The 14300-nt window shown below is 37.6% G+C and overlaps 1 protein-coding gene across 1 annotated transcript in view; it reads left to right on the forward strand.

The window, feature by feature from the left end:
* The window catches only part of LOC127069216 (titin), a 126850-nt gene that overhangs the window by 5691 nt on the left and 106859 nt on the right, over positions 1-14300 (forward strand). The window contains exons 14-29 of the mRNA XM_051005999.1: positions 362-899; positions 973-1160; positions 1252-1402; positions 1481-1709; positions 1784-2028; positions 4839-5042; positions 10711-10833; positions 10927-11105; positions 11178-11425; positions 11509-11765; positions 11853-12044; positions 12191-12373; positions 12463-13071; positions 13155-13331; positions 13420-13603; positions 13679-14256. Of these exons, the coding sequence (XP_050861956.1) occupies positions 362-899; positions 973-1160; positions 1252-1402; positions 1481-1709; positions 1784-2028; positions 4839-5042; positions 10711-10833; positions 10927-11105; positions 11178-11425; positions 11509-11765; positions 11853-12044; positions 12191-12373; positions 12463-13071; positions 13155-13331; positions 13420-13603; positions 13679-14256 (4285 nt within the window). The remainder of the gene's footprint in view (positions 1-361; positions 900-972; positions 1161-1251; positions 1403-1480; positions 1710-1783; positions 2029-4838; positions 5043-10710; positions 10834-10926; positions 11106-11177; positions 11426-11508; positions 11766-11852; positions 12045-12190; positions 12374-12462; positions 13072-13154; positions 13332-13419; positions 13604-13678; positions 14257-14300) is intronic.

Raw genomic sequence — 14300 nt, forward strand, 5'->3', positions numbered from 1 at the left:
CGTTGTTCTTACGCAATCACTAAAATTTGACGTTTTATCTTAGAAGGTAATGGCGTATCTAATTTTGTCAATGAAAACAGATCGATCGATGTTGAATTTTATTCGAACTTATTTCTTCAGTACTCAATTCGCTTTATAACTCTTAGTACGAGTTATTTACATAGGTAATACTTAATATTTCTTCTATTTATATACTTATCGGCTCGTTGAAAAATGACTCGAAAATATTTCTTTCTCTCTCTCTGTCTCTTATTATTATTATTATTATTTCTCTTTTTTTCTAGACGTTACGAAGTACGAGACGCAGTAAAATCTTTTTATACCAGCCTAAGTATTAAACATCATATTTATCATTTTCTAGAATGTCCGAAGCCGAGGATGCTTCGGGCAAAGCCGGTAATCTAACAGCGATCGAGGCGATCTCGGCGAAACTGGCAGAAGTGACCCGGTTAGCTGAGAAACTGGATGCAAAATTGTGCGAAGCTGGAGCGAGGACTCAACCGGTACCGATCCCTACCTCGGCTTTATCGATTTCTTCTACCCTAACATCGACAACGACGACTTTAGCGCGCACTATGCCCCCCATTGTTTTACTCAAATCCGCAACGACAACGACAACTTCCTCGATCACTGCACCGATCAGTGAAATAACTCCTACATTCGTTTATTCGAATGATTCTGCTTCAACGTCGATCGGTGCTGCCGATGTGTCCACTTTAACTTCTTCTTCTAATTTTGGATTCTTGCCTGGACCGATCGTTTCGCATGTTGAAGATACTAAAACTTCGTCAGTAGTTTCATCGATTCCTTCTGGTAGCTTCCCATCGATGATGGCTTCGAGCGAGGTCGTTTCAAACACCTCGTCAATGATCGATGCTGCTGAAGAAAAACAAGAGATCGTAAGTGTAAAGTAAATTAAAGAATTATGTAATAATTGGCTTTCCATTAATTTAAATGTTATTTTTTTCTTAGGAGGATGTTGAAAAATTACACGAAGAGAGCACGAACGAAGATGTCAATGTTGATGGTTACGTGACAGCTACGGAATGTTCGATCACGCCTACGGCGAGATCTCGAAGCGAATCTTTCGTGACATCTCCAGAATGCGACGACGTTGTAGTTTCATCAATAATACCAGCTACTTCTTCTAGCTCAACTTGGTAAAAATGAACATTACGATTTTCGTCGTCTATTCATAAGATATTAATGTATTTCTTGATGTATATATCTTCTTGGTGATGTTTTATTTAGGTGGAAGCCGGAAGAACCGACGAAAGAGCCGGAAATAATAATTCCTGTGAAAGTTGAAAAGCCCAACGTGTCGATGCAAAGTACCAAAGTCGAAGCAAAAAATGAGTTGGTACCGATAGGGAAAGTCGTTTCCATTGAGAAGACCACGGAGGTAAATCATAGGCCTTTCTATTTTTACTTCAGAAGCTTCGGGAATAATTTCAAAGAAAAATATCTCGATTTATCGTAGGAGAGATCTGGAAAGATCGTAAAGGAGGTCACGGAAACGACTACTTTACATGTCTCGCACGATACTCATTTAGGGGTGGCATCTTATAAAGTTACCTCAAATACGTTGCAAGATTACACGCAAAACGTGGATGTTAAAGAGATGCAAGATTCGCATCATGTAGTAATCGAAGATCCAAATAAAAGATTGAATGGTATCGATCGAGAAATCGATGCCATTTTTATGAAAGGTACGTTTGATTTCGATAGACATTTAATTTATAAACTTTCTTAATTTTTAATTTTATATTACGATTTTTTATAGGTTTGTCTGACGAATCTTTATCCAAGGACGAATCTTCGAAGAGAACACCGACTTGTACTAAAATGATCAAGGAGATTACAACCGACGAAGAAAAATCGCATACGATTAGTAAGGAAACGAAAAATGTTTGTTCGATCACGAAAACTTACACGAGACATCACGAAGACAGTGGTATCGAGATGTCTCCAACAAAACGCGATAAAGATGAAATCGAAGGGGAGGAGTTTTTGGAAAACGCAAGGAAGGTGAGTCGTTCGATCGACGATATCACGCAAAACGACGAGAGAAGTTCGTCGATCGGCTGCTGCAACTGCAGTTGCGCTCACGATGCTGCTTGTTTCGCTCGTTACGACACTGGTTTATCAAAGTTCGCCGAAATAACTGCCGTGGCTTTGGCAAATGAGAATCGACGTCGCCTGCCTCTAGCTAATCCAAGCTGATTGATTGTGTGACGCATTTTACGTTTCTTCTTGCCTACTATTTTAACATCACAGATAAGGTATCGACGAATAGAGGTAAAATAGACATTATTAATATATAAACATCGGATATTTTTATTATTTAACTCCTCGTTAAAGAACCAATCAGAACTTTATTCTCAAAACAAGATTCATGTATGGTGTGTATTGCATGGTTTAATAATTACTTTTTTTGTAAATAAAGTATTATGTGTCGAATATATCAAGATTTTCATTGGCTACTGCACGATATTTGGGTTTTATTGCATGTTAATCGAAGGTAAGTGCATCGCTATGATCGAAAGGAAAGTACTAAAGGCGCATGTGAATTTAAATTCACCGCCGTTAAAGCTGTCGTGTTTCTTCGGCAGTGATAGGTAACCTTCGACGATAATCGGCTACGATCGGAAGTGTTCGGTTTGAGACTATACGGGCTCGAAGTTGTTCGAATAGTTCGAGATCTTCAGTCTCGGTTCAGCTCGGCGTCCGCGCTAGGTCTGTTGGTGACGTGACACGTTCGTGACATGTGTCACACGAGTGTGTTAGCACTGTCGACGTTGTTGCTTGAACGTGGATCGATTTAGGTGATTGTCCGCCTCGTTCTAACATTGAATTAATTTCAATAATTATTGAAAGCGAGAATCGTTGATTCGATCGAAAAAGATTTTTATTATCTTTTGAAAATGATTAAACACGTTCATTCATACTGAACAGCTGATTACTTGACCATTCAATTTTTAGCGATTATTAAATATTTATAAATATATCGTGCTATTATACATGCTTTCATTCTGGTTTCTAAAGATAGACTCTCTTTTCAAAAATATTGTTCATTTTTCTTTACATAGGAAATATTAAAAACGACATCGCGACATTGATCTTATCATTATTCGCAATATTTCTTTCATCGTTCTTAAAAATCAACGGCTAAGCACGTACGAATTATCATTGAATTTTCGTATCAGGTCCAACCAATGTCACGCTAAAACAGTCACGTGTTACAACTTGTCATTTTTATCCAAGGACTCGTCTTCCTTTGCCAGAAAAACAAATGAGACTATTTGCATTTTCTGGGAAACGAGTAACTTATTGTTAGTATTATTTAACAAATTACGTAACGTCAAACCGTTCCTAAAAAACTATAATCTTATACGAGCTCGCGTTGGTGGAATTGATTATTTGATAAATTTTATATACAATTTTTTATAATATTTATATTTTATATACAATTTTCTATAATAAATATATCAATGCGATAAGGGAGCGAAGAAAGATCGAAAGGAAGAATTATCGTTAAACCGGCAGTTCGTGATCGGTTGAAGAACTTCTTACATGTGCTGAGCATAATGAGACAGCGGTCTTAATTAATCAGTGACGCCCCATGAATATTAATTATTAGATTACGTGCAATTACTTGTATGCATCCGATGTAACGTTCCGGTCGTTAAACAGAAGAGCGTTCGTTAACGTATAACGATAAGTCGGCATACGACCTCGTCAGAGTTCCTTTATATGTATCTATTTATTTTTCTTTTTTCTATCTTTTCTTTTTTTATTGTCAAAATATCAATAGAACGATCGAGTACAGGAAGCATGATTTTTTCAAGCGATCGCCGTCGTCCGATCACACTGCTTTCGATGTGGTGTACTTCTCGTTCGGAGAACGCCACCAGTCAGTCCGGTTTTATCCTCCCATTCGTTCGTCCGTGTCGGTGACGTCACTCTATAAAGATACCCATAATGTATAAACATAGCGAGTCTGTTGGATGGCGAGCTTTTATCGAGTTTTTTCATTAATTTCATTCCTGACACATCGATTACATCACGAGAAGAAGAAGAGGAATAACGCTACCGTTTAGTCATTCACGAAAAAGATGAAAATTTTTATCGAAAAACGAGAAATCGCGAAAGACCGTGAGATCTAAAAGCCGGCAAGGATTCGGTACCTATCTATTTTAAACGCTATGATTAAGGGATACCGCATTCTATATTCTACACGAAGAACATTCTTTCGTAGGCGAGGAGGACGCGCGTACATAAGACGTGCCTGTGTTTCCCCGGAATTTGCGCGAACGCGACTTGGCTGACCGCCAAAATTAATGTTAATCGTTCTGGAACCGAGTCGAGGACGTCATTTTGAATCTTCTCAAAGAAAATATAGAGCGAACTCATAGATTATTAGATTCGTTCGTGAGCTTTACTATTTTCGATCCTGATATTTAAACAATGCGGGCGTTAAAGTCTCCGATAGTACACTGTTACAAGACACCATACTTATGTACACGTTCGATAGTTTTTTTCTAATTAAATTATTTTCGTATATTTATTAAAAATAACAGGAATCTATTTCGTGTAGGTAGAATAATAGTAAAGTAGTATATAAAGTAGTAAAATCACGTGCGACTATACGAAGCGTGAAAGAGATATATCTACGAAAGTTGGAGGACTCTGAGTGTGGTTTTGCTGGCATATCGCCTGATAGTAATCGTTCGTCCTTAACCTTAACCGGCAACGTTCAATGCCTTCCAATTAACCGCGAAGACGGTTAGCCTAAATCGATGCACGATTCATATATTTCTATTTATCGCGCGAATAAGACGAGATTAGCGAAAATGGTGGATGGACACAATTCGATGGAGATGGACAAGAGTCCAGAAGGATCTGGCGAGGATTTGCACACTACTGCAGAGGATAAAGAACATTCGCAGCAGCAGATTACCAACGGGAGTACACCTACGACGACCATAAGTACGATAGCTGTGCAAAGTGGAGAAACGCGTCTGGTGATCGCGTTGCTTCAGGTAAGGATCGATCCTACGAAATGTCATATCTTTGATTTAGCAGAAAGTTAATATCAAAATTTGAGTAAATAAACGGTAAAGTAATAATTAAGTAAAGTAATAATTATTAATAAATTGATCGATCCGATTGTCATTGTTAACTGAACAATGAAACTGATTCGAAAGGAAATAATCGAAATTAACTATTAGAATGATTACTTGAATGACTCTATTCGAAACTGGCAAAGCCAACGACTACCGTGTCGTATGGTAAAAAACTATAAGGAGAACGTGTGTCGAAAATATATTCTATGCCCGTTGAGGAACATGAAAGGCGTTTGACGTGCACTGGCGCATCATGTAGACGCATACATTATGTACGTACATACGAGAGCGTTATACGAAGTCCATAGTGTTAGATATTTCGGGAGCCGAGTTGCTCCACGAGAGTCTATAGTTATTTCCGAGTCCTCTCGAAACCGTAAGCGTTTTAGGTATCCACCGAGCAAAACGAATTCGCCGAAACTCCACGAAGGATAAATTTAACCGCTTCGTACGTGCGGGTTCCTCTTCGAAAGTTTCTCATCGTCGGTGCCACGTAGAAGACGCTTTATGCGGTTTTTTTTTCTTTTCTTTTTTTTCAAAGGATCAGTTTGCGGTCAGCCGACCGGTGCGAACGATTAATGAGCCTCCATCGGGTTTCCCATAAAAAATAAGTAGCCTGACACTTACCGCAGTCTCACCCGCCTAAGACTTCGATCTTCATGAGGATCTAATATACATATAAATACATGTAGTAATATACGCGTAAAATACCCTCATATAAAAGGCGATCTTGAAAATTTTCTAATAGCAAGGAGAGTATTCGTTTTACATTTTGCGTTAAATAGATGAGTATGTGCTTGTGTTCTCTCTCTCTCTCTCTCTCTCTCTCTCTCTCTCTCTCTCTCTCTCTCTCTATCGTCTTACGGCATCAACCTTGGTATAAATTTCTTGTAAAACGATACACTTTTGTATCTCGTATTCTCGATTACCTGCTCTTTCTGATCTTGTATATACCCCTACGTCTATTACCTACGTATATATAAATGACTGAAGAACGAGAGAATGAGGGACGTACGTGGAGTAGGTGCGCGCGCGCTCGAGCGCACGCTCACGGGGCCACGTTCCGTGAAAGACAGACCGGAGAGAACGACAGAACGGTTCACGTGTAACAGGTCGAAAGAGGAGGTTCTCCCTCTCTCCTCTCTTTCTTCTTACTCTTCTGCCAGGGAGATCTCCTGGACGCTCTCGTGTAATCTAACAAACCGGTATTATACGAGCTGCGCCGGGCGTGATCCTTCCACACAACGCCAATGCCTATCGTATCTACGACCTTACGACACTGACTCCCGCCTACCCAAGAAGAGGGAATGGAATAGGAAAAAATAAAGAAAAGAAAAAAAATGTAAAAAGAACAAGAGAGAGGGATACAGGATTTGTCCAAAGACGGGACTATGCGAAGTCACTTTCAAAGGATTCTTCTATCGATCGATTTTACTTTTTGATTTCTTTATTACGTTTATTATTTTTTCGTTTTTTTCTTTTTCTTTTTTTACGTCACGCGATAAGATTTTGGTATCGTATCGACGAATTTACTCGATTGTTAAAGAAGATAAGATAAGGAGATGTCTTATGAAATAAAACAGGACAAGATTTGTTTTAAGATTGTTATATTCAGTCTAATGCACGAATTAGAAACGGTGATAGCTGTTACGTAACGAATATAATACGTAAATCTAAATACCTAGGTATTTTAAGAAATTGATATCTTTGGCATATCTACATATTCTAACTGATTTTTAAACTACGATGTATGTGATAAATGACGAAGTTCGGAGATTTTAACGCTCGCAGAGCCTTTTCATAAAATCCTTGGAGTTCGTACGAGACTCCTCTCACAATCGACGCACGTTGGCCTAATTTCTACGTTCCAAATATGGTCATGACTTCGTGTACATGTTGTCCGTTCTTCCATCGTTCGCAGGAGGTTGTCGTTCTTTAAGAATCTCGCGTGCATTCCTATATTTGTAACACGCCCGTATCTCTTTCTTTCTGTGTTCATGTATACGTATGTATATGTGTATGTGTGTTGATGTATTTGTATGTCGTGTAGGTACACGCAAGCGTGACTTTAGGCAGGCGCATGCAATTTAACTCGACTGCAAAACTCACTTTCACTCAGCTCGTATGGAATCTCTTTTCATTGTCATTGTTATATCGGGGTGTTCCTGGATTACATCTGGGTTACCTTCGATATCTTTGTCATCGAATAAGATCAATCGAATAAATTCAATTTGTTTGTTCATTAACTTTCTTTTTTCCATTAATATCTATATTTAAATAAAACTTTTATAGAAAATTGTCGACTTTCATTTTCGTCGCCCACCTTTTTTTTTTAAAGAGAAATTACTGTAATTTCTTCGGTACGTGAGTAAAATGTGAAAAAACGAAATAATGATTGTCGAAACATGTTACGCGATCTCGCGATCGCCACAGTCGAACTGGACATGTGAGAATTTTTTTAGAATCCAATTCCAATTCAAATAGAATAGAATAATGATCTATCATTTTGGAATATTTCGTTCAAATTTGTTTTATCTAATTGCATCTCGACATTCGTTATTGAAAATATTTTTTCTATATAAATTTTGATTCTAGTCGAACGATTTCTTTTGACGATTGATCGTAACTCGATCGATCCTTTTTCACGAGTTTGTAATTCGTAAGGAGAAAGGGTGTTCCGTTGACGAATGACAGGATGAGGAGAGACGAGATCGGCACCGAGAGCAGAAACTTTGGCCTATCGCCAAAGATGAAAATGGAAAGCATATCTCGCTTTTCTACGGTAGAACCTCCGGATGAGGTCGACGAACTCTCGCAGCCGATCTCCCTCGTTTCGTACTTTACATCTTTCTCTTTCTGCCTTTGAGTGTGAGGGTTGCCCACAGGTCTTTCTCTTTCTCTCTCTCTTTATCTCTCTCTCTCTCTCTCTTTATCTCTTTCTCTTTCTCTCTCTCTCTCTTTCTCTCGTTTAACTCTTCCCGATTTTGCTAGCGAGGTCGCATTTAGATTCGTCGCTAGGTGCTCTGAAAATTCACTGATTTGATTGACGTTCCTTTCCTTCGTTTCAGTTTCATCGGATTAGTCTTCGAGCGAATATTACTACGATAACAAATATTAAATGTGTTTTTTTTTTTTATTAATTATTGCAATCTAATATTTTTCGAAAAATAATCGAATGTATGCGGTTAATTGGAGATCGCTGAAAGAAAACTCGTCGTTTTGAGATCTTAGTCCAGTTCAACCAATAAGAGAGGAAAAAGTAAGGAGCTATCTTCATCGTCGGGTTAACAAACCGGTCGGTGACTCCACCGATAAGACAAACTCGTAATTAATGGATCCTAGTTATTGCATAATACAGAGGGTCGTTGTTTCCATGATAAGAGATTTACAATCGTTTCTTCTTTAGAGTTTAATAAATTTCTTGAAACATTTTTGTTCCACGAAAAAGATCGGTTGAAAACTTGGTTGGATTGGAAACGTTAAAATATCTTTTTTTTTATTACATTTTATTTATGTATCGCGATATACGTAGATCATGAAGAAAATGTTAGATGATACATAACACGAACACCATACATAAGCACGTAGCACGTAGATTCGTAAGATCTATATAATCAAGACGATCAATAATCGCCTTCTCGCGTTTTAGAAATAGTATAGAATTATTTCGTAATTATGTAGACACGATGTATAAGTGATTAGAATCTATCCCGTTGAATCGGTGAGCCTTGGAAAAAAATTTACGAGCATAAATTTACCGGCTCCATCTCTCAATCTCCATTTTCGTGCGGAGCTGCCTCTTTTCGCGTCTTTCTTTCTCCTTTTCTTCTTTAATCTTCTTTCTTGCGTGAGCACGCAGGTATGGTCGGAGAAGAACCTCGTATTTCCGTTATTTATAGAACGTATCATCGAAGCTAGATATCTTAATTAATTGCTACTTGATTAGTGGTTACTGTCGGAAGTGAAATTAATAAAACATACAGGACAGATAAACGTTGCCGATTTATTTTACATTCTGTCCAATAAATCGGATATTATTGCTTTCCCCTTTAATAATAAGAATAATTATAATAATTTATAATTTTGAGTAACAAGATTTTATAGCAATTTGAAGTAAATATTGTTATAAGAATCGAGACGAAAAATCTAATAGAGAAGATGATGGAGCATTATTTAACAATTGTTGGATTTGTAAGTTCAGAAAGGGGGGGGGGGGGGGAGAAAGAAGGGAGGTGTGTGTAGCGTGCGGGAATATAAAGGAAGGATTTAGAATGGCGCGACGACGACTCGCTACAAATAAACTTAGGAATATAAGGAGGGACGTGATGTCATCACCAAAGGAGTACCAATGTCGTACGTGTATAATAAAATTTTGCACGAGACATAGCGCGTAAGCACACGCTGTGTATGGATATATAGAGTCAGAAAATCTATTATATGATTTTTATAATTACACGGATTGCTTTCCTTTTTTCTTTTTGCTTTTATTTTTTTTTTATTACAAAAAGAGTAATCGCAGAAAAACTATAAATAAATTGTGGAAAATGATATAATTATAAAAAAATGTATGCATCTACGATAATCGCAGAAAATAAATAATCAATTCTTTGTGAGTCACTATATATACTACATATATATATGTAAATTTTGTAAAACATACGAGACGAAGGTATTCGTCACTTCAACAACAAGAAGTCTTTTTTATAATCGACAAGAAAATTTACATAAATGGCACTTGCCGTTTGCGAACCCGTACCCTTCAATTTAAATAGTGCTACTTTCTTCTTGGCGTTCGTTCGTTCGCAACGAGCCGGTGATTACACTATGCTACGCACGCATAAATCGTAAATTGTAAATCTTGTTGCATTAAAGGAAGCCATCGTCTCGGAAAGGTTTTATTTCTATCTATGCCAACATTTCATTCGTTTATCATTCAAATCTAACATCGCAGAAAAATAGAAAGTTAAAGATTTATTCGTGCTTCTGGCTCGTTATCGAGCAACGTTGAATGGGGGAGAGAAAAAAGAACTAGGACGAGTGGTATTTCGGTTGTTGAATAATCAAACAACCAACTTGTCTTAACGTTGTCTGTTCGAAGCAATCAAAATAGATCTAGTCAGATTTTGTTCAAAACTATTCATTGGTGCCAGTTACGATTATCTCATGGAGGATTTTACTACATGCCATTGTTATTTCAATAGAAACATTTTATGGGCAGAGATTTCCGGAAGAACGAAGGCACCTATATAAGTATAATAATTTTGGATATACATAGGTACATGCGTGGAATCTGAATATATATATATATATATATATATATATATATGCATATATACAATATACAATTGTACAATATAAATATATACAATTTATCCATATTACTATTTCAAGGCTAGGACGATTATACTTTATAAGGTAATATCGAACGTGTTTTCGATGATTGATATTGACATTTAATGTTTTTCTTTCTTTAAAGATGTTGACACGATCGTTATGTAAACATGATCATGTAAAGCGATACGTAAAAATTAAATTCCGTAAGAAAATTACATAAAATAATCTTTTTCTTTTTGAATTTATTTAGAACGGAGAATGGCTACGATTAAAAGTTTTGGAGGTACAACCAGAATTAACGAAACTTGGTTCGTCGGTGAAAGAAGCTACGGAATTATCGAACGCTCACAATGAAGTTCTTTTGCGATTGCAGGTAAGAAAGAGAGAAAAGAAAAATGAAAAATAGATATACAAAATGTCTGGTTTGAAAAAGTGATATCATTTATTGTTTTGTGTCTATTTGAAGAGCAAACAAAGTCCGGTGGAAGAATTATTGCGTCAAGCCGATCAATTGATTTCGACACAAAGACCAAGGGCGGAAGTTTATGCTGCTATGGCCGAAACGTTGGGCCAGGCATGGCGTGATGTGAATGATTTGTTGGAACGACGAAAACAGATTCTTGATTCCAACGTACTCTTTCAATGGTTAGTAAAACGAATATCGATTAATCAAAATCCTTGGGAGAATGAGGTAATTTGTTACCTTCTATGTTACAGCCGTGCTGAAGAATGTGGAGAAAGCATGAAGGCTCTCGAGATGGCATGTAACGATACTCTATTACCGATCGAGATCGAAGCGGTGAAAAACTTCCTATCGAAGATACACGATCTTCGAAAGACCATGCTCGAAGCATTGATGGGTGCGTTGCAAGAAGGGAAAACATTGTTAGATAAATTGAAGGAAATTGCGAACGAGGGTACTTTGGATTCCAGACCCGATAAAATTAAGATTGAAGCTGATCATGGTAGATGAATGATAAAATAAAACAATTTTTATTAATCCGATATGCAAAACAGGAATGCAAAGTATGATTATGTTTAATTTCAGCCGTGCTGAAGGTTGAAAGATGGCTGGAGGATCTTCATGACAAGAGACGACTGATTGAAGCTTCTTTTCGTAGTAGAAAAAATCAATTGGAGCAGTGTCTTGCGCTTGCTTTATTGGCAACCGATCTTCGGGATCTCGAAGAGATTCTTAACGATAGAATTGCTGCTTTGTCAAGCACATGCGATCAACTCGGTGATTCCTCATCTAGCGCAGAATTGCTTCTTTTCGAACTGAAGAAATTGCAGGCCGAGGCGAAAGTAAATGTTCAGCGAATAAAAATAAATCTCGATGAAAATTGTTTGTACCCGTTAAAAGGTAGCAATGATTTGTTTATCTTTTCACAGGAGTTTCAAGATCGATCGATCAAGATTACGAAATCGACCGAACGATTGGTGTCATCGGGACACTTCGCTGGCGAGCAGGCGACCGAACAGGCTTATGCTATACTCGGCGCAGCAGCCGATTATGTCAACGATTTGGATCAGTACGAGACACTGTTGAACAGAGCTGTAGCTTTTTTCGAGGCCGCACGATCGGTGTGTACCTAAATCGTTCTTTAAAACGATGTCATCCTGTTGACTTAGTTTACCAAATCTATGACCCCTTTTAACCCATTCTTTATTATATCTAGCAAGTATTAATATACGGAACGAAAATGATCATTTTGATCTTTATCTCTCAGGCTATCACGAAATTGGATCAATTGGAGATTCAACTGGTGACGACGGAACATCCACCATTTTCAGCACGTTTAGCACGCTTTCATGCTCAGACGGTTAGCACGATCGAGGACGTTACCTCAAAACCTTTGATGGAAGGATACGCCTTGCTAGATATCACGGGAAGAGGAGCGCCCGGAGCTGAGGTTAAGTCACGCGATTATTTCTAAATGGCTAATTATATCATCTATTTAATGGATCTATCTCATTCGTGCCTTCGTATTTTTTACTATAGGGTGTGAAACGTACCGTCGAGGAACTAGAAAGTCGAAAGATACGTTTGTTAGAACGATGCACTGCTCACGAGGAAGAGAATCTCGAAATATCCAGAATGATAAATGTTTTCTTGGAGAAACACGAGGAATTGCACATTTGGTTGACCAACATTGCCGAAGCATTTCTTCAAGGTCATCAGGATATGGGTAGCGACTTGCCAATGGCTAAGGATTTTTATAGGCTTCATAGTCAGCTTTTGGACGATTTGGAGAAACGAACGAACGAGGTGGAACATTTGGAATTTGAGATACTTCCGATACGTGAACGATTGGATGACGCGCAAAGGCGAGAGTTTCAAACGAAAATAATCGAGCTGCAGAATTCTTGGGCGAAAACGAAGAATATAGTTGCTCGTAGAATAGATCTTGGTTTTCTCTACGTACAGTTTCATGAGATTGTTGATGAACTGAGGAACAGAATAGAATCGTTGGAGAATGATTTGACGAGCAACGCTGATGTTTTAAACGAAACGAAAATCGAGGATTTGAAGTCTAAATGGAAAGCTCTTCAGCCGGTTTATCTGAGACTTTCTAATAGTGGTAAAGTTTTTCTAGACGAAGCTGCTAAGGTACTTGAAACTTTGACGTTAGAAAAATAATGAATAATATAGATCAACGACAGATTATATTGATAAAATTTGATATTTTCTAGATTAATGATCCGTATCTGGATATACCAAGAGCATGCTTATGCGTGGAGACGTTGTTGGAGAAATTTGCAAACAGACAATTGACTATTACCGAATCTTGGGAAAAATGGCAAACGACTATTAAAATATTGAGGGAACGACGAATCGAGCATGAACGAAAAATCGAAGAAAGTACTAGGGTCGGTTGATCCCTTGACTTTTGATCTTATTCATGTTATTCGGTATATAGTTAAAAGTTTTTTTTTTCTTTTTTTAATAAAATTTCAGACGTTAGAGTGGGTTTCCAAGTTCGGCGAACAGTTGTATCCGGTTATAACTTGTCAATCGACACGAGTTGATTCAATACTTCGTGATTTAGAAGGATCGAGACGACGCATATTACCCGAACTAAACAAAGCTGTCGACGAATTAGATGCAAGAATTAAAAGTATCGATAATCTGGTTGAAAAAGGTATCCCAATCTTGTAATACTTTTTCCTTCCATTGACTTATTTTTCATCCTTTTTGTTCATATTTATTACCTTAGGTGAGATGCAGATCGATCAAGAAATGTCGGAAAAATTATTGCAAATGTCTGAGAAATTGCATTCCACGGCTAAAAATTACAAAGATCTATTGATGTCTCTGATTTCAATATTTGAATGCCTTCACGAGGTGGAACATAAGACGGATGAGGCTAAAATGAAAGTCGATCATATAACGTCCTTCTCTAAATCGTACGACGTTGATGCAGCTTTGAACGATCTTGAAATGATGAAACGAACGATTACAGAGTCCCTGAAGCATATTCAAACGGAGATTGAAGCAGTCATTATTAGGATAAAACAATTGGAACCACCGGATGCTGCTTTACAGGATATAGAGAAATTGAGGCAGGCTGTAGATAATGTTACCTCTCCGTTCCAAACATTCACAGTTGAAACATTAACGCGCATCGAAGAACATCGTCGGATTTGTATCTTTGGCGAGGATCTCTCGCGTATCGACTCGGATTTACGTGATTTGAACGACCAATTACAAGCTGTCGATGCAAGAATTCATGAGAATCTACAAGCTGCCAAAGTAGCGGCTGCTGCTTTCAGTCAATTCGAGGCAACTATGACGGTAAGTTGGATTAAATAGATAACAAATAATTTTATAATTAATTA

Source organism: Vespula vulgaris, chromosome 14, assembly GCF_905475345.1.
Source record: "Vespula vulgaris chromosome 14, iyVesVulg1.1, whole genome shotgun sequence".
Taxonomy (NCBI): Eukaryota; Metazoa; Arthropoda; class Insecta; order Hymenoptera; family Vespidae; genus Vespula; species Vespula vulgaris.